The 22353-nt window shown below is 36.5% G+C and overlaps 1 protein-coding gene across 1 annotated transcript in view; it reads right to left on the reverse strand.

The window, feature by feature from the left end:
• GPC2 (glypican 2) overlaps positions 1–22099 on the reverse strand; it is a 210197-nt gene extending 188098 nt beyond the window's left edge. Inside the window, exons 1-2 of the mRNA XM_053719477.1 lie at positions 21836–22099; positions 17418–17576 (exon numbers count right to left, since the gene is read on the reverse strand). Of these exons, the coding sequence (XP_053575452.1) occupies positions 17418–17576; positions 21836–21989 (313 nt within the window). The 5' untranslated portion in view covers positions 21990–22099. The remainder of the gene's footprint in view (positions 1–17417; positions 17577–21835) is intronic.
• Positions 22100–22353: the final 254 nt, after the last annotated feature.

Below are 22353 nucleotides of genomic sequence, written 5' to 3' on the forward strand. Positions count from 1 at the left end.
CCTTTTCTGCCAGAGAGTGAATAGTACACACCGGTACCATTTAAAATAACATACTTTTGCTTGAGAAAATAAAAACTAACATTTTTGTCACCACACTCACTTTACCCTTCCTAGTACTTAGAGTAGGCAAAGAGAATGACTGGGGGGTGGAGCTAAGGGAGGAGCTATATAGACAGCTCTGCTGTGGGTGCTCTCTTTGCCACTTCCTGTAAGGAAGGAGAATATCCCACAAGTATGGATGAATTGTACATATCCTACACCAGTGGGAGCTAGCTGCTGATTGGTGCCTGCACACTTTTGTCTCTTGTGATTGGCTAACTAGATGTGTTCAGCTAGCTGCCAGTAGTGCAATGGTGTTCCTTCAGCAAAGGATAACAAGAGAGTAAAGCAAATTTGATAATAGAAGTAGACTGGAAAGTTGTTTAAAATTGTATGTTCTATCCAAATCATGAAACAAAATTTTGGAGTTTCCTGTCCCTTTAAAAAGCAGCGGTCTTAAGACCACTGCTTCTTAACCTCTTCAGATCCAGTGGCTGCATTTGATATCTGTGGATGCTGCCTTCTAGCCACGATTCTATGCGGACAGGTGCCCGGGAGTATATCATGTCCGCTGGGCATTTGATAAATGGGGGCCTATATTCATCATTTTTGATCGAATAGCAATATTGTATCTGTAAAAATGTTGCATCTGCCAAACCAGCATGGGTACAATGTTGATGGTGTGGCTGCACCAATGTCTCCCTTTTATTAACACAGACATCCCAACTCTCCTGAAAGATCCGGGAGTCTCCCGCATTGCAATAGCGGCTCCCTGACGCCTGCAAATCAAATGCAATATCCCAGAAACTCACTCTCTCAGTTTTGACACATACAACGTCTTTACAAGGCACAACAATACTTTTTTCCACTTCACAGCATACAAGCTGCACATCTCCAGCTTCAAAAGACTAAGCTAAAATTAGCTACGTTCCTCCAACTTTGCCAACAATGACTTGTCATAAGATGTTTTGTGGGTGTGTCCACTGGAGGAGGGCAATGTCATCCAGCTATGGAGACTTGATACAACCTGAAAAAGATTTTGGGGAAATGTTAGTGACTGGGAATGTGTGATAACGGAATATCCAGAGCTTTGTGATTGAAATTAGACTGCTACTTATGCTAGTATAAATATGGTTAGAGTCAGAGATATTTAAAGTTGAGAGTTTCCTGTTTCCATTGATAAAGCTGTATATTTCTGACATTCACTAGTGGTCTGTTCTCTAATATGTCTTACTGAATATATTCCAAAACATACAAATTATTATTAATGTTTTTGTGTCTATGCGTACTGATGTCTCAAGTTGGCAATGTATGGGAGGTTGTTGTGCTGATATGGGCACTTTTGTGTCTGTGCTCATGGAATATGTTAGTGAAGTTGTTATGTATGTGTATAAGTACATGTCTGCTAGCTATCATGATAATATCAAGACAAAATTAGATACTGGCACTGCGACTAATAATAAACTAAGGGAATGAACCAAACTGTCCGGTGCTACCCCACTATATATAGTATGTAAGCAAAGAACCCTCCCATAGACAGGAGAGAACAAAAAGGGATAGGGGCTAATAGCACTAAACCCTAATAGTATGAGTATTTTTGGCTAAAACATAACCTTTAATAATGATCACACATAAAACCGCAGGAAACCCTGCAAAACACCTTTCACCACCACCATATAGAAAACATCAAAACACCCCCCTGTTTCCTGGCCGAAAAACAGGATACGTCGGCTTCAGGTGCCAGGGGTGTCACAGACGATAAACGATAAACACACTATTAAAACAAATGCGTTTCGGCCGTAATACCAGCCTTTCTCAATGTTAACTGACAAGCCAAAGTCACGGGTACTGAGGCCTTTCAAACCTCCTATTACTTGATAAGAGCCAATCCGGACCCGGAGCGTCATATCGCTCCTCCCACACTACATATTCGTCTTCTCATAGGACATGATGTGGGTGTGAATCTGGATCTAATTATTCATTGGCTCTCATCCGGTAATGCTATGACAGCATCAAAACACACCCCTTCTCCCCTCTGTATTAAGCTGTCAATGCCTATAGATATATATTCTATTCTTAATTCTGAATCAGCCAGTTATATTAATGTTAGTTCATATGTTTACTTAGATCTATAATTGGGATCCGTAAGATTTTTAAGATTTTTATGATATTCATCAATCCCACAAAGGTATTAACTGTGTAGTAAGCTCTTGTCTATATATATAGATTATGTTATTCGCATTACGTTATTCGCATTGACGTCCTACAATATCATAATGTATAGGTTTAATTGCAACCAAAGTTTACATTCTAAGTCAAACGACCATGTCATATCCTAAAAGACCACAAAGATTATATACATAGTCAGTCTATTATTATGGATATCCGGTTCACTTCCTATACATTGGAGTATTAACTTACATGATATTGAATTGTATTCAACTATTGTATAAAGTATAGTACTAATAAACCGGCAATCGCCTAGATTTAGAGTTCTGCGTTAGCCTTAAAAAGCAGCGTTAAGGGGTCCTAACGCTGCTTTTTAACGCCCGCTGGTATTACGAGTATGGCAGGTACAGGTGTACCGCTCACTTTTCTTCCGCGACTTTTGGCTACCGCAAATCCCCTTACGTCAATTGCGCATCCTATCTTATTAATGGGATTTGCCTAACGCCGGTATTACGAGTCTTGGAAGAAGTGAGCGGTACAGCCTCTACCTCCAAGACTCCAACCGCATAAAAAAGTCAGTAGTTAAGAGTTTTATGGGCTAACGCCGGAACATAAAGCTCTTAACTACAGTGCTACAAAGTACACTAACACCCATAAACTGCCTATGAACCCCTAAACCATGGCCCCCCACATCGCAAACACTATAATAAAATTATTTAACACCTAATCTGCCGACATGACATTGCCGCCACCTACATTATAGCTATAAACCCCTAATCTGCTGTCCCTAACATCGCCGACAACTATATTATATTTATTAACCCCTAATCTGCCCCCCCCCCCCAACGTCGAAGCCACCTACCTACACTTATTAACCCCTAATCTGCCGACCGGACATCGCCGCCACTATAATAAATGTATTAACCCCTAAACCGTCGCAATCCCGCCTCGCAAACACTATAAGAAATGTTATTAACCCCTAATCTGCCCCCCCAACGTCGCCGCAACCTACCTACAATTATTAACCCCTAATCTGCCGCCCCCAACGTCGCCGCTACTATAATAAAGTTATTAACCCCTAAACCTAAGTCTAACCCTAACCCTAACACCGCCCTAAGTTAAATATAATTTAAATCAATCTAAATAAATTTACTATAATTAAATACATTATTCCTTTTTAAAAATAAATACTTACCTATAAAATAAACCCTAATATAGCTACAATATAACTATTAGTTACATTGTAGTTATTTTAGGATTTATATTTATGTTACAGGCAACTTTGTATTTATTTTAACTAGGTACAATAGCTATTAAATAGTTAATAACTATTTAATAGCTACCTAGTTAAAATAATTACAAAATTACCTGTAAAATAAATCCTAACCTAAGTTACAAATACACCTAACACTACACTATCAATAAATTAATTAAATAAACTACAATGATCTAAACTAAAATACAATTAAATAAACTAAACTATATTACAAAAACAAACACTAAATTACAAAAAATAAAAAGAATTACAAGAATTTTAATCTAATTACACCTAGTCTAAGCCCCCTAATAAAAAAAAAATGCCCCCCAAAATAATAAAATTCCCTACCCTATACTAAATTACAAAAGTAATCAGCTCTTTTACCAGCCCTTAAAAGGGCTTTTTGTGGGGCATTGCCCCAAAGTAATCAGCTCTTTTAATCCGATTGGCTTATTACATCAGCCAATCGGATGTTTCCTACCTTAAAGTGATGGTAAACTCACTATAATGACAATGCTATTTCCTAAAGCTTTTATTTCAAATATACCTTGTATATTCTTATTTCTTTACTAATCAATGTTTAAGACAGAGTAAATTACTTTTTTTATTTGCAGGATTGCCTGTCCCTGGCCGCCTCCGTGTAAAAAATACTGATACTGATACTGAAATTTGATTGACATATGGCGCATCCAATAGCAGATGCACCATACGCCCTATGTATTTGATCTTCAGCACGCTCCCGTGCCGCTGCTTTGAGGGCTCTGAATTAGCAATGCACACTGCGCAAGTGCAGTTATCAGATGAGCCGACAGCGGCCTCATGTAAACAGACTGTTTACATGAGGCCGCTGTCGGCTCGTCTGATAACAGACGCAGCTCTCCCGCTCAGGGAGGTAGAACTAACGGTGAGTGCGGCTTGTTTAGCTTGGTGCAGGTTATGCATTGTCCGGGCATGCCTTGTGGTAGGATCAAAGCTAAGCTCATAGTGGGAATAACTGCATATCCCTCACATATAGATGTCACACCCCTTGATAATTAGTAAATACTCTTCACAATCTAGAACACTATAAATAGGGGATATTTCACTTCCTATAATTCTTCAGTGCCTGATAACTTTTTGCTTTAAAAAAACACGAGATCTCACACAATCCTCCAAAGCTGCACCAAAGCTGCATATCCCTCACATATAGATGTGCATATCCCTCACATATAGATGTGCATATCCCTCACATATAGATGTGCATATCCCTCACATAACAGTTTGTTTACATGAGGCCGCTGTCGGCTCATCTGATAACTGCACTTGCGCAGTGTGCATTGCTAATTCAGAGCCCTCAAAGCAGCAGCACGGGAGCGTGCTGAAGATCAAATACATAGGGCGTATGGTGCATCTGCTATTGGATGTGCCATATGTCAATCAAATTTCACAATCAGTATTTTTTACACAGAGGCGGCCAGGGACAGGCAATCCTGCAAATAAAAAAAGTAATTTACTCTGTCTTAAACATTGATTAGTAAAGAAATTAGAGTATACAAAGTATATGTGTAATAAAAGCTTTAGGAAATAACATTGTCATTATAGTGAGTTTACCATCACTTTAATTCCGATTGGCTGATAGAATCCTATCAGCCAATTGGAATTCGAGGGACGCCATCTTGAATGACGTAATTTAAAGGAACCTTCATTCGTCGTTAGTCATCGAGTAGAAGAGGATGCTCCGCGTCGGATGTCTTGAAGATGGGCCCGCTTCACGCCGGATGGATGAAGATAGAAGATGCCGCTTGGATGAAGACTTCTGCTGGATGGAGGACCTCTTCTGCCCCGATTGGATGAAGACTTCTGCCGCTCCGGATGTCCTCTTGTGGCCCATCGGTGCCCGGCTGGGTGAACACGGCTCAAGGTAGGGGGATCTTCAATGGGGTAGTGTTAGTTTTTTTTAAGGGGGGATCGGGTGGGTTTTAGAGTAGGGGTGTGTGGGTGGTGGGTTGTAATGTTGGGGGGGTCTTGTATTTTATTTTACAGGTAAAAGAGTTGATTACTTTGGGGCAATGCCCCGCAAAAAGCCCTTTTAAGGGCTGGTAAAAGAGCTGATTACTTTTGTAATTTAGTATAGGGTAGGGAATTTTATTATTTTGGGGGGCTTTTTTATTTTATTAGGGGGCTTAGATTAGGTGTAATTAGATTAAAATTCTTGTAATATTTTTTTATTTTTTGTAATTTAGTGGGGTTTTTTGTAATATAGTTTAGTTTATTTAATTGTATTTTAGTTTAGATCATTGTAGTTTATTTAATTAATTTATTGATAGTGTAGTGTTAGGTGTATTTGTAACTTAGGTTAGGATTTATTTTACAGGTAATTATTTTAACTAGGTAGCTATTAAATAGTTATTAACTATTTAATAGCTATTGTACCTAGTTAAAATAAATACAAAGTTGCCTGTAACATAAATATAAATCCTAAAATAGCTACAATGTAACTAATAGTTATATTGTAGCTATCTTATGGTTTATTTTATAGGTAAGTATTTATTTTTAAATAGGAATAATTTATTTAATTATAGTAAATTTATTTAGATTGATTTAAATTATATTTAACTTAGGGGGGTGTTAGGGTTAGGGTTAGACTTAGGTTTAGGGGTTAATAACTTTATTATAGTAGCGGCAACGTTGGGGGGGGGGCAGATTAGGGGCTAATCCATTTTTTTATAGTGTTTGCGAGGCAGGATTGCAGCAGTTTAGGGGTTAATACATTTATTATAGTGGCGGCGATGTCCGGTCAGCAGATTAGGGGTTAATAACTGTAGGTAGGTGACGGCGACATTGGGGGTGGAAGATTAGGGGTTAATAAATATAATATAGGTGTCGGCGATGTTGGGGGCAGCAGATTAGGGGTTCATAGGGATAATGTAGGTGGGGGCGGTGTCCGGAGCAGCAGATTAGGGGTTAATAGTATAATGCAGGTGTCAGCGATTGCGGGGGCGACAGATTAGGGGTTAATAAGTGTAAAGTTAGGGGTGTTTAGACTCGGGGTTCATGTTAGGGTATTAGGTGTAGACTTAGAAAGTATTTCCCCATAGGAAACAATGGGGCTGCGTTAGGAGCTGAACGCTGCTTTTTTGCAGGTGTTAGGTTTTTTTTCAGCTCAAACTGCCCCATTGTTTCCTATGGGGGAATCGTGCACAAGCACGTTTTTTAAGCTGGCCGCATCCGTAAACACCGCTGGTATTGAGAGTTGCAGATTATTGGGGACTACCTACGCTGCTAGTCATGCCACCCAGTCTGATTTTTAATTTGCTAATAGTAGGAGTCTGCAGGACGCCATATAAGGTAGGACGTTCCATGCCGTTCTAAAGCCCAGTCGTAGAGGTGCGAAGCAGTTAAAGAAAGTATGATAGACAACAGTCAAGAGACTTTTCAAGGGGTGTGTACTAGAACTGTAAAGAATCTTTTTTTTTTTTTTTACAAAACAAAATGTATGCTTAAGTGATAAATTATTTTTTTTGGAATAATGGTGGTCCATAGAGAATAGGAAACATATAGGCAGGAAAGACAAAGCAGGGTCTTTAGAAGTGTCATTAGAACTGTCGCCCAAAAAATTTAATGGGCGGGCCTATGGACCATCATTATTCCAATAGAATAGAATTTATCAGGTAAGCATACATTTTGTTTTCTTTCATAAAACGAGTCCCAGAATATTGAACAAAAAACTAGAAGATTGTCTGAATTTTTTAGTAACTTGAAGATAGAACTTTATAGCTCTGACTACATCAAGATTATGCAATAGTCGCTCCTTAGAGTTATCAGGATCTGGACATAATGAAGGAACAACAATTTCCTGATTGATATCTTCCGAAGAAACTACCTTAGGAAAAAAATTATATTAAGAACGTAAGTGCAGCCTTATCCTTGTGAATAATTAGAAATGGAGAATCACAGGACAAGGCTGACAACTCAGAAACTCTCCTAGCTGAGGAGATTGCTAACAAGAAAAACACCTTCCAAAATAGCTTGATATCAATTAAATGCATTGGTTCAAAAAGAGGACTTTGTAATACAGAAAGAACTAGATTAAAATTCCAGGGTGGAGAAATAGGTCTCACAACTGGCCTAATTCTAACTAGCACCAGGACAAAAGTCTGAACATCAGTAAGTTAAGCTACCTTCCTATAACCTATAAAAAAGATCAGATAAGGCAGACATTTTACCTTTTCCTTGCTAAGGCCATCCTGTAAAAACAGAAGAATTTTAGGAATCGTAAAGGAATACCAAGAAAACCCTCTGGAAGAGCACCACTCAAACTATGCCTTCCAAATTTTGTGACAAATCTTTTGAGTCACAGACTTACTTGCCTGAATCAAAGTTTGTATGACTGAATCTGAGAAACCTCTATGTCTCAAAACTAGGCATTCAACCTTCACGCTGTTAAGCTTAGAGATTTGAGATCCTAGTGGAAAAAAGGCCCTTAAGACAACAGATCTTGTCTCAGAGGAAGAAGCCATGGAGGAGATGAGGACATCTGCACTAGGTACCCCCTTGATGATTTATGTAGGCTACCGCCGTGCTATTGTCCAAAAATAAATGTATGAACTTTTTCTCCTTCAATGGGGGCCAGGACTGAAGAGCCAGAAGAATTGCTCAAAATTCTAGAAAGTTGAGAATCATAGATTGCCCCCCAACCTGAAGGACTGGCATCCGTTGTCACAATAGCCCATGACCGATTCCCCAAGGATCAAAGAAGGACTCTGTGTCCACTGTCCACCAAGAGAGAGACTGTCTGACGGAGTAATCAAGAGCAATCTGTTTCTCCAAGTTTAGATAATTCTTTGAACACTGACTAGAAAATTGAAGAGGTTTCAAGTAGAGACGGGCAAAAGCAACTGTGTCTGAAGCAACTACCATTAAACCCACCACCTACATGCACTGAGCTACTGATGGAAATTAAGCCCTTTGCAGGGAGAGACACGCCCTCTGAAGCTTTATTATGCAAGGTTCTGTCAGAAACAGATGCATAAGGACTCAATCTATTATGACTCCTGGAAATGCTAACCTTGTACAGGATATAATGAGCTTTTGGAACATTGATTCTCCAACTGTGGTCTTGGAGAAAAGACAGAAGCTTGTGAGTATGAGCTAGTGACAGAGAAGGTGCTTGCACTAGAATGTTCTAATATTATTATCTATCAGGCAGAGGACAGGGGCACCTGTCTGTTTAAACCCCAAGGAGTTAAAGTTTGCAATCTGTATATCCATTCAATTTCTCTGCAAAGGAGTTGTCTCCTGGTGTCACCACCTCTAGGATGTTGTTTAATATTAGAATTAGCCATGGGCCTCTGTTTACAGTTATAAAATTGTTAAATTGTTAAGATAGGAAAGAGTTCTCTTAGTCCCTTATGGGTAGATTAGGTTAAGTTAGGAATTAGTTATTTTATGTTGCCATCACCGAATATTTACATTTGTCAGTTGTGATATCATGAGTGACAGATATACAGCATCCAGATAGTTTATATTCTATATATGGGATGTTAACAGATGATATACACACACAGTTATTGTGATCTCTGTGATTGTGCCACAGTAAATTGGGCTGCGTATTGGTTACTATGACAACGTGTTACCTGTCAACAAAGAGAAGATTGTTCCTAGACAGAGTTAACATGAGCACAGCCGGAGTCGGAACAGGTATGTTGTCACTTCCGGTATCACGATTAACTGTATAGCTGGTAGTTACCGCAGCTTGAACTGTAAGTAATATTTGTTTTCTTTCTTTTTTGTTGTTATGTAGATATAATGTTGCCCTTGATAAAGGTCGGATTACAAGACTGAAACGTTGGGAGACACCAAAGTGTACCGGAATAAACATTTTTGAAGTGACGCTTGTGTGTCTGGATTTTCTTGTTGTTAGTTAATATAAGGACCAAGCACCAGCATTTATAAATTAAGATGAGTGCAATGGCAAGATAAATATAAGTATAGATATTTACAGATATATATAGGAATATCAATTTTAAAAATACTTAGAACATATTCTGCTATGTGTAGAACATTGGAATGTGAAATATTTACAGTAAATACACAGTATAACACTTTATTAAATATGAATATTTCATAAATATGCTTCAACATGGTTTCATCTACTTAACTGCAAAGGGCTCCAATGCACTTATATATATGTCTATATATACATACATATATACACATATAAATATATACGTATATACACATACAAATACATAAACAAATATATATACATATAAATAAATATCCAAATAAGTAGAATGCCACAAAACAAAGTATGACCAAGCTTTGTGGCAAGCAGCACTTATAAATGTGTACAATAAGTGACGGAAAGGAATCCCAGAAGCAGCTGCTATAAAGGGTTTGTCTAAGAAAAAAAGAAAAAGCGCATCCTCCGATTCAAGTGATAGAATTTATTAACAACAAAATAAGCGCTAACAATATGCACTTACAAGATTAAAAATAAATTACGCCTGTAGAGTAGCCTTTCCAGTTGCCGCTGAAAAAGACTGTCTTATGCTTCCTCACAAAAAGACCGCTCACACCTGCAGTCCTGCAATCTCACTATGCGGTTCGTTTTACACCCTGAAGTGTCATCCAAGTATGTGAAGGGTAACAGCGGGTTGGTCGGTTGCAGAGATAGAGTTCCTTGTCCGAAGTTTAATAAGATTATTGGTCCTTGATCCTCAACGCGTTTCCCCCGACGCCGGTCGGGCTTTCTCAAGAGGTGAAAATTTGGTTTGGTAACTGGGCACTCGCGGGCTTTTTTTGATTTGTAAAGCTAACGCCCCCAGGTTGAAACAACCAATCAGTGCAATTTCAGTAATGACGTTGCCGGGGAATGTCCGTACTTCGATGTTAAACACAGTCTGTTATCTAAAATTGTCTTTATGCTTTACATATGTTTCTACACAATAGTAGCCTTCTGTTACGTATACAGTAGTAACATTCCATTATATACACACTTCTACAAAGTATCTAGTTTGGCATTGAAAACATATGAACGAAGAACATTGCAGCAAATATCTTATAAGTTGCGATAAGAAAATCATATACTGATGCACATTCAAAGAAAACAATAATTCATATAAATATAGACATTCAAATACATAAATACATCGTGAATTCTAAAATTCATAAAAAATCAATGAATGTATAATATATCATAATAACTAGAATAAATACAATATTAATAAACTCTAATTAGAAATTTAATACCTAATAATTAATATTCCTATCTTAATCAATGTATTTTAAAACTCGCCTATATTTGTTAAAAATGTAATAAGATTAAAAAGTGAAAAAGATTCAATTTAAAAATATAAAATCTATATTAGATCTATCTAATTATGTCTCGGTCACATAAAAGCCTGTATATCTAGATCTACGTTTAACCCTTTAGGTACTGAACTATTTAATTTATATACCCAGTATGTTTCTTGCTTCCTCAATTGTAGTAGTCTATTTTCTACTGATGGTGGTATCCAATCAATGACCTGAATTTTTAGGGACCTCGGGTCACAATTGTGGTTTTGTAGTGTAGGATCACACAAATGGATCACCTGGACTCACTTCAAAGAAATATGTGCAAAAAAGGGAAATAGTAGCGCTACAGGGATTGGCAATAGAAGTACATCTAAATCGATAAATTATAGATCTAAAACATAGAAAATGCACTGATAGTTAATACAGTCAGTAGTTAGTATGGTGCAGCAATAGATAGTGCAAATCTGATGGGTATCCCACTTACTAGATAGAACCTCAATATTATGAGGTAAAACTGCCGCCTATGTGAGGGAAAGACCTCCGGTGTGTCAGTATCTTGAAGATGCACTATTCTTGGAGTATGGTACTTCCATAAGTATCAGGCTGAGGGTGTAGGGAAATCCTCTCAGGATATATCTGGTATTCATGCAGACCCAGAAGAAATGTGAGAGAGAACAGACTATCGTGTGATATTGTTACTTTAATATACAAAAGAACACCAACATATATAGTTACACTCACATGCTGGGACCTCAAACAATATGAGGTATGTTAAGCACACATCAGGTCTCACAAGTGGAGTATATGGTCGTGTCACCAGTAGCTCTAATCTTGTGTCATCAAACCAAATCTCAAGCATGCATTAAAAAAGGTAATGTCTGGTGTCCAGCACCGTAAATAAAAACGCCCAAAATGTCCACAAATGTAAAAGGAATGCTCACAGGTGTTCATAAAATAATGCTGTCTTGTAAATGCTAAAAATACAGATCCCTTACGCGTTTCAAAGGTTAAAAGGTAATTTTGGACGCTTTTATTTATGGTGCTGGACACCGGACATTACCATTTCTAACGCACGCTTGAGATTTGGTTTGATGACACAAGATTAGAGCTACTGGTGACATGACCATATACTCCACTTGTGAGATCTGATGTGTGCTTAACATACCTCATATTGTTTGAGGTCCCAGCATGTGAGTGTAACTATATACGTTGGTGTTTTTTTGTAAATTAAAGTAACAATATCACACGATAGTCTGTTCTCTCTCACATTTCTTCTGGGTCTGCATGAATACCGGATATATCCTGAGTGGATTTCCCAACACCCTCAGCCTGATACTTATGGAAGTAACATACTCCAAGAAGAGTGCATCTTCAAGATACTGACACACCGGAGGTCTCTCCCTCACATAGGCGGCAGTTTTACCTCATAATATTGAGGTTCTAATATTAATATATATATATATATATATATATATATATACACACACACACATATATATATATATATATATATATATATATATATATATATATACACACATACATATTATTTAGACATTTTTTTTGTAACACCTGAAATCTCGTATCTTTGAGCCCTCATAACTTTTGTGTGCAATACTGTTTTTATAATTTTTATAAGATAGTGTTATTATGAGTGTAACTGTATTGTGTAATGTATTTTTGTTGTGTTTTGTGATACTTTTTTGTTTTTGCAAAACAGTTAACCACAGCTCTTAGAAGGCACTAACCTAACAAGCGTTAAAGGGACAGTCTAGACCAAAATAAACTTTCATGATTCAGATAGAGCATGTAATTTTAAACAATTTTCCAATTTACTTTTATCACCAATTTTGCTTTGTTCTCTTGGTATTATTCTTAGTTGAAAGCTTAACCTAGGAGGTTCACATGATAATTTTTTAGACCTTGAAGGCCACCTCTTTTCAGAATGCATTTTAACAGTTTTTCACCACTAGATGGTGTTAGTTCATGTATTTCATATAGATAACACTGTGCTCGTGCACGTGAAGTTATCTGGGAGCAGGCACTGATTGGCTAAACTGCAAGTCTGTCAAAAGAATTGAAATAAAGGGGCAGTTTGCAGAGGCTTAGATACAAGATAATCACAGAGGTAAAAAGTATATTAATATAACTGTGTTGGTTATGCAAAACTGGGGAATGGGTAATAAAGGGATTATCTATCTTTTAAAACAATAAAAATTCTGGCGTAGACTGTCCCTTTAACTTCAATTGCGCTCAAGCGTTTACTTTCAACATATAATATGAGCTCAATTTAACTTGCGCGCAAACGTACAGGAAACCCCATTATCGCTCCACTCGTAATCTGGCTCATAATAGATATAAAAGAAATACCAATAGATATTTTCTCTAGAGGATCTCCACTGTTGTACTAAGAATTGGAGAATTCCTGTACGACTGCATTTTGAATTAATCATGCAGAGTAATATGTATGAAATTGCGTACAGCAAGAAATAGTATAGAACATATAGGGCTAGATTACAAGTGGAGCGCAAAATATCGCTTTATATGTTTATATGTGTATATACAAATATTAAAACATATATATATGTATATAAGCATATACATATATATTTAAAGGGAACACACAGTTTCCCATAGACCACAATGGGTACCATGTAGTGATGCACCGAAATGGACATTCTGGAACTGAAACCGAATCCGAAAAAATCCGGGATGCACTTGGACGAAAACCGAAACTGATACCAAAAATGTATTTTTTTAAAAAAAAAATTTTTAGTTTTTTGCATAATTAGAGCCAATAAAAAAGCCCACACTTTTATTGAAAGTAACACACGAAAATTGGACAAAAATATCTTAAACAATAATATGCTACACAATAATTTTACCAAGAAAAAAAAAACAGGCAAAAAATAATGCCATTTTCAGCCAAAATGTTTGTGAATCCTTACTTAAAACAATTATAAATATCAATATACTGTATTATTCTTCATTTAGTTCTATGTAACAGAATCATATTTAACATTTTTTTTTACCAATTATCCAAATAAAGTATAGTCCTAGAAAACTCATTATATGCAGAACAGTAAGTCAAGTAATGAACTTAAACAGCAGCTCTAGGCTAGCATCAAATTTGAAACATGCTACACAATAATTTTACCGAAAATAACAGGCAAAAAAAACGAAAAACGAAATAGCCAAAAATGCCATTTTCAGCCGAAACTTTCTGCGGCCGAAATTTCGGTGCATCCCTAGTACCATGTCCCTTAAAAACTGAAGAGGAAAATAAAGTGACTGTTCTTGCAAATGACAGAAGTTCGCTCCCTTATAAGCCTTGAGAAAAGCATCCTGACTGAATGTTTATGTTTAAATAATTTTTATTGTTTTATATTTTTCAAAGAACAAGAATACATAAAATGAATTAACGTAACATAAATTATCTTTTCTTCTATTGTCTTTTGATTTTGGAAATACTGCATTACATGTGTACAGTGACATACAAATTATAAATCCTAGACATACTGTGTTGTTGATTAGTCACACAATTATGTCATCCTTACACCGTTATTCACCGATGAGTATTTCTATCTTAGAACTGTCTTTGGCTCATCAAGTATTGTCAACCGTTTAACAAGAGATTATTAGTATATAGGTTATGTCTAGCTTTCTTCCTTGAATTACATCTTTCTAATCATTGGTACAGCTTGTTTCTTAACTCTGTATTTCTCTATCTAGATACTTTTGGCTGAATCTTTATTAACTTAGAGTAATCCTATGTATTTAGCAGTTTCCCCTATCTTGGAATATATACCCAGTAGAATATAGGGTTGGGAAACTTGGATTTAAAACCTTGAGGATTAACAATTGAGAAAAGAAAAAAAAGGAATAATTAAAAAAAAAAAAAAAAGGGGGTTGTAGGGAAGGGGGAATAGGGATGGGTGACGTTGTCTTGTGTCTCAGACCATAGTATATGTGCATCAATGTGTTTGGTATGGCTATAGTCTGATGGTCATTTAGATCTCTGATCTCCAGTTATCTCGTGAGGTTGTGGACCCATTGCTTATCCAATAGTACCATACTGCTTGGATTGTTTCCCTGTTATCTAATGTATCTGACTGAATGTTTAAAGGGACACTGAACCCACATTTTTTCTTTCGTGATTCAGATAGTGCATTCAATTTTAAGCAACTTTCTAATTTACACCTATTATCAAATTTTCTTCATTCTCTTGGTATCTTTATTTGAAATGCAAGAATGTAAGTTTAGATGCCGGCCCATTTTTGGTGAACAACCTGGGTTGTTCTTGCTGATTGGTGAATAAATTGATCCACCATTAAAAAAGTGCTGTCCAGAGTTCTAAACCAAAAAAAGCATAGATGCCTTCTTTTTCAAATAAAGATATCAAGAGAACGAAGAAAAAATTATAATTGTAGTAAATTATAAAGTTGCTTAAAATTGCATGCTCTGTCTGAATCATGAAAGAAAAAAATTGGGTTCAGTGTCCCTTTAAAATCCATTTACAGTGGGATATGGCTACTGAGGAAATGTTGAAGTAAAATACATTCCTTTTTTACAATGAAATGTTCATGTGATATTTTACTCACCTTTTACAGATATGCTCCATCACTTTTACGTGATTTAGCATATGTAACATGTCCCTCTAACCATTTAGATGCTCATAACGACCTGTTGGTATTGTAAAAAAAACTTTGGAATATACTTTTATTATTTCCTTTTCTCTGATATTTTTGCAATCTGTGAAAATATTTTTTTTTCCCACTGCCCCTAGAAAGACTATTAACCCCTAAACCGCTGCCCACACACATTGCGACTCCCTAAATAAACCTATTAACCCCTATACAATTTTAGATTTTGTTATTTTTTTGTAATGTTAGTTTTTTTGTTTTTTTCGTAGTGTTAGGATTTTTTAATTTTGTCATTTATTTTTTTTATTTTTGGTATCTTTATTTTTTTTCAAAAAGTATTATAGTTATTTATAGTTTAAGCTTAGGTTTTTGTTTTATTTCACAGGTAAGTTTTTATTTATTTTAAGGTAGTTATATTGTAATTTTTTTTTTTTAAATCAAAGATTTTTATTAAGGTAATTAGTAAGACAGGAGCCACATATAAACAAGAAAACAAGTTATTTCAAGATAAACATGGCTGATAACAATAGTAAATCATGAAAGACACATTGAGAACAGGTAAATCCTACCGTATTACTAGCATACCTCGGATATATACATTGCAAGATTTACATTGATACCTTATACTTTTATTTTTTACAGGATGTTACTATAGTACCTCATTAGCAAAGTGTTCTGTCTATTAGTATGATATTTTCATCTGACATATGTAAAATAAATATCTTAAATGAGAGACACATTTTTACCCCGTAGGGTACAAAATACTGATCAAAGTATAGTAGTAATAAAAGAAATATAAAATATACAATATGATTGAAACCATGAACCAAGTTTCCTCAGATGACATATAAGGTTACTCTTGAACCTATTCACGTTTATGTTATATAAGAGGAAAATTGGCTTTACTAGATGGAAGGTGGCGGATTAATACCGCTGAAAGAATTCACCATATTGGGTGAATGAATAATATTAACCCCCCAGAAATTGAAGGGGGGCGGCGTGCCCAGGCAGCTTTAATAATATTATGATGAGGTGCATTCACTAGGATGTTTCTCTTGGCATCACTTATATTGTAATTTTAATTTAAAGTTAGCGGGTGTTAGGTTTAGGGGTTAATAGTTTAATTTAGTTTGCCGTAATGCGGTTGGCCGGCGGTTTAGGGGTTCATAACTTTATTTTAGTAGTAGCAATGTGGGGGGTCAGCGGATTAGGTATTAATAGCTTTATTTAGTGTTGGCGATGTGGAGGGGCGGCGGTTTAGGGTTTAATAGCTTTATTTAATGTTGGCGATGTGGGGGGGGGGCAGCGGTTTAGGGGTTATTAGACTAGGTGCTTATGTTAGGGTGTTAGGTTTTTAAACAACTTTCTTTTCTCCATAGACTTCAATGGGGAATGCCTTAATGCGGTCGCCATTTCAGAATCGCAGGTGTTAGGTTTTTTTCCAACACTTTTTCTCCATTGATCTGTATGGCGGAAAACGTGTATGAGCACGCCAAGTCAAAACTTTTTTTTGGTGCGGTATGGTGCTTACTGCACCACACCGCACAACAAAAGAAAGTTTTTTTGTACTTGTAATGGCTGCGGTATAGAAATAGCGGTACGGACCAATTTTGCGCGGTGTGTACGCTACTGCTATACCGCACAACTTGTAATCTCGCACTAAACTCCGAGCTCAGGCTTCTATATGAGCAGCATTTGCATACATCTATAGTTGTGTGCTTCACAATGTTCTAAAGTTGCCCTTTGCACACACACACAATGGCTCTGGTAATAATTAGTGTCCCCTCTACTTTTGATTGAGGAACACTGTGTGCCCCTTCTGTATATGGTTTCTGGATATGCCACTGTTTAAAGGTTTATATCCCTGGGCTGTAAGATGTTAATAACAAACTGTCATTTTTAAATGCTTATAAAACATTTATTTTGTAGACAGTTGTTTGCAAAGTAATTCTTAATAACCAACTATGCATAACTAAAAATATTACTTTAACAGCCTTTTAAAAGGGCTTTAATAATTGCACACCCACCGTGGAACTTTTTCCTGCCCCCTGTCAATACCCCTAGAGGGTAGCTGACACTCTCATTTACTATATGGACAAGATCTTGCATGCTCTGTTGACTCAGGCGCTGCTCTGTCTGTCTGGAGCAACAAGTATACTCCTGGTGGCAGATACGTAGGTGTTCCCCTGTGGGTAGAAACAATGTGTTAATATCAAACTGTCAGGTATAATAGGAATAATATTTACATATATACAGCCTAGAAATACATAAATATTGTACAGAGATATACAGGGTAGGGCTGAGTTAGACTTGTCGACTAATCGATCGGTCTCTCATTGTTCGACTAGTACAGCATTAGTCGATTACTGATATATTAAATTTCGTTATATTTTGATAGTCAAAAACAGCCCGTAGCCAGCCTACCGGCCCATAGCCTTGGCCTGCTCTACTACCGATTGCGGATTGTCTCACTTGGCGGCAGTTATGATGACGTGTTATTTTGTACTCGTAGTAGACGAAACACATTTCTGCCGGGATGCACAGCATACCTGTGCATCCCGGCAACATCTGTACCGGCTGAACAAGTTTTCTCAGCTGCGGGCCTGATAGTCAACAGACTACGTAATTATCTACTCCCGGAGCATGTGGACATGCTCATTTTTCTTAACAAGAACAATTAATATAATTAAAATATTATGGACATTGCCAAATAGTTGATGTTTTTGTTAAATAAAAACTTGCATGGACGTGTTTTGCAGATTTTGTTTTTTGTTCACGTATTGGGGTTGTTGTGTTGACCAGGTTTTAAAAATAAATTAAAAAAAGAACATTTTACAATTACTTTAAAAATATTTTGCATTTAAAAGGGCAGTAAACCTAGAAAATAATGTTATATAATTCTGCACATAGTGCAGAATTATATAACATTATATTAGTGCTTGCTTTATGTAACATAATATTGCCGCTGAAATTTTTAATAAAAAAGAGGGTTTTTTAGACCCGCCCTCTGTGCTCTACTGAGCAGGTCTGGTTTTCCCTCTGAGCGCATCTGGGCAGCTGTCTAGTCACAGCCCGGCCCGACCGCGCCATTACACTCAATGTAGCTCGCTCCCGCTGTCAGACAGAGCAGGAGCGAGCTACATTGAGTGTCAGACAGAGCAGGAGCGAGCTACATTGAGTGTAATGGCGCGATCGGGCCGGGCTGTGACTAGACAGCTGACCAGTAGAGCACAGAGGGCGGGTCTGAAAAAAACTCTTTTTTAATAAAAATTTCAGCGGCGATATTATGTTAAATAAAGCTAGCACTAATATAATGTTATATAATTCTGCACTATGTGCAGAATTATATAACATTATTTTCTAGGTTTACTGCCCCTTTAATACCTATTTTCTGGCAAGAGGGGGTGCTTTCGACTAGTCAAAAGCAACAGCTGTCGACTAGTCGATTGTAAAAATATTAGTCATGCACACCCCTAATACAGGGGTGGAAATACCATTGGTGCAGCAGGTGCAGTAGAACCAGGATCAAAGTGCTGGAGGGGCCGATAGCAGCCAGTCTATAGGTGTGTGTCTATGTGGTCTATCTGCATATAGATACTCATCATCATTATACTGTGCAGCATACTCATCAATGTATAGATACTCATTATACAGTGCATTGTGTTTACTATTACTGTATAGATATTCCATCATTATACAACACAGCATATTCATTAGTATACACATATGCATCATATTTATACAGAGCACTGTACTTACTTATCAGTGTATAATATACAGAAACTTACATCATTATACAACACAGTGTGCTCAATGCCAATATATATGTGTTACAGCCAAAGTGGGAAATCAGGTATTCTATACAATGCCTACCATGTTTTGGCAAAGTATGAAATAAGCTTGCTTCATTCTGACCTTAAATACTTTCCTAGGGATTTCATAGAATGCCTAGGTATAGAATGTCTAGCTTTTTTTTTTTTTTTTTTTTTTTTACAAAGTATAATAAAATAAACAACCAACAGAGTGGGGGGCACAAACTCATTTAAAATATAATGGAAAATAAACATGAGAATTTTTGATGAACAAACTGAAATCTAAACTAAAAAAAAATATTCTGATGAACATTTGTCTTCTCAGATGAGAACATTTTATTAACAAAAGCTAAACTAAACAAAAATATTCAGATGACAATTGCATCAGTTTAATCTTATATTTATTGCAGCATTTTGAAAGTTAATGACATTTTGAATTTTATATTTGTTGTACACACTGTGACATCTTCTAAGCTTACAATAATGCACATACATTAGACTGCATACATGGTGTCACTCGAACGTTTAAAATTGGCTAAAATATTTTATTTGCACACTTTGCTTTGCTGTGTCTATTGCAACAGAACGCTAGGGCTTCCATATATCTTGCAACAGAAGCATGGGGTTTCTATACACCCCCCCCCCCACCAAAAAAAAATAAAGAATATTGTTTCTCAAGATGAGAGCAGAATTTTTTAAAATTTTTTTTAATTTACAGGGTTTTCACCTAAAAGACGTTCACCACTAATTGTTAATTCCTGGTAAATAAACTGATGAAAATTAAACACTGTAACCATATACAAGCATTATTTTTTCTGGCTCAATTGTTGAGCTCCTAAACAATGCAATAAAATCTGTGTCAAAATAAGTTTAATTTTCAGGTTACATTCTTGAAATCTGAATGAGTCAAATTCTCTGACAAAATATATTTTATTTGCTTGTGAAATTTTTGAATGACTCTCTAAAGCAGGGCTTTCCAAACTTTTTATGTTGGCGACACACTATTTAGACCTACATCATTTCGCGACACAGTAATTCAGTTGTACTGGCAAACAGGAGGTTTAACTGTTTTAAGAGATACGGACACGTACATAAATGGTATAATAATGAAATGTATTTACAAGTAACAGTATGTAAGTGTGCAAGAATTAAAAAAAGTTTAATAACACCAACAGCTACTTACTATTTTAATGGGATGTATGAGGTTGATGGGATGAACATAATTACAGAATATTTGGTGGAATATTAGATAAAGACACTCACATTTCATCATCAAGCATTTTTAAGCTTCCCCTTCCTATCCATATATCAAGAGCAGGAGCAGCAATGCACTACTGGGAGCTAGTTTCAAATAAAAAACCTCTGACTTCAGCTCAGCGTTTAAGCTGCCGCCCTCAGAGCTCGGTGAGTCCGATTGACTACTGCCCACGCTGCAAGCACACTGCTGTCCCACTCACTGACTACACATGCAGTCACGAGCCAATTAAGGAGACTACACGTGCAGTCAGGAGCCAATGTGCCGCCAATGGGAATAGTTTCAGTTTCCACTGAGCTGCGCCAATAGGTTAAGATGATCTGTGACCCCCTAGGTATCAATCACGTGTCAACCATGTGATACGCGAAGCAGGCAGGCGGAAAGTCAGAAACCAAAAAAAAAATGTAAAAAAAAATTAAATGTAAAAAAATTTGTGCTGAAGCAGGGACACACCTACACACTGCTGCCGACACACTAGTGTGTCCCGACACACAGTTTGGAAAGCACTGCTCTAAAGTTTGGAAGTTTCACACATTGCCTAAACAAACACGGTAATCTACAGAATACTTAGGATGATTTTTTGATTTTCTGGAACGTTTAGGCATTCTATACAATACCTAAGATCCCCACTTAGCCTGTAACATATATACATATATATATATATATAAAACGCTGTAACAGTGTTAAAATGATGTTTTATATATATATACACACACACACATATATATATATATATATATATATATATATATATATATAATATATCTATATGTATATATACTCAAAATCATTATACAGCAAAGCATGCATATTTTTACTATTACTTATTACGAAATTACTTTCAGGAGGGCCCAAAAACATTTTTGCACCCGGGCCCTCTATTGAGTTAGGTCCAACTCCTTACTGTAAATAAATACATTGTGGTCATGGTGCTTATGGGGCAAAGGTCATAGCAGGCTAGTCATTTACATCTACAAAACAGTGTTTAGTAACTTATTTTGTTCATTGTTCTATTTATTTGGCTTTTTCTATACTGTATTTTATTTCAATTATTACCCATCCAATTACTATTCATTGCGTTTTCAAATCTGTCTTGATAAATGGTATTTGGTGTTATACTCTGCTTTGGTTCATGTACCCACATTATATCACAATACAATGTTCAGATTAAATTGTATTGGCTGGTAAATAATTTGCTACAATAAAGTACCTTTTTGGAATTGTGTTTAAAATTAAAATACTTTGATTAAGAATATATTTTAGTATAACTTTACTAAATAACTTGACCACCCTTTGGGCCCAGAGGCCTCTGTGCTAATTGAGTTTGCAGAAGCATACATTACAGTAATGTAATTTACATAATGCACATTATATATACCAGAAATAAGAGTTTGAACTTCAAGACCCCTTCCGATGCCCATTTCTTTCAGCTCCTGTGCAGTCTCCGCGCAGCTCCTGATTTCGTTGGCCCAGGTAGTAAAACAAAATAGAGGCGTAAAAAATAAAATAATGTCAAGCCAGCGTTGGTTCATTTTGGGATTGCGAATGTGTGGAAAGCGGTGAAACAGCAGACTATAATAACTGATAAGAAGTTCCAGAGCAAAGAGAATCTAGATAAATGTCATTTACACAAGCTCAGTACCACCGAACGATCGATCAGCTGAGAGGAGTGAGGAGGACAAAGGAGATGCTGACGTGAGATGCGCGGTCCTAGAGCTGCCATCTGTGACTGAATATTATTTTCAAATAGTGCTTTTAAACTTTATATGTTGGAGTATTATGTAAGACCGGATGCATATACATTTTATATATATGTTGCTCCTTATTAGGCGTGAATTGCATACTATTGTTGTAAATTACTCTGGTGGCATTTTGTTTCATTTTTTACGTCTGTCA

Source organism: Bombina bombina, chromosome 6 (genome assembly GCF_027579735.1).
Source record: "Bombina bombina isolate aBomBom1 chromosome 6, aBomBom1.pri, whole genome shotgun sequence".
NCBI classification, from domain to species: domain Eukaryota; kingdom Metazoa; phylum Chordata; class Amphibia; order Anura; family Bombinatoridae; genus Bombina; species Bombina bombina.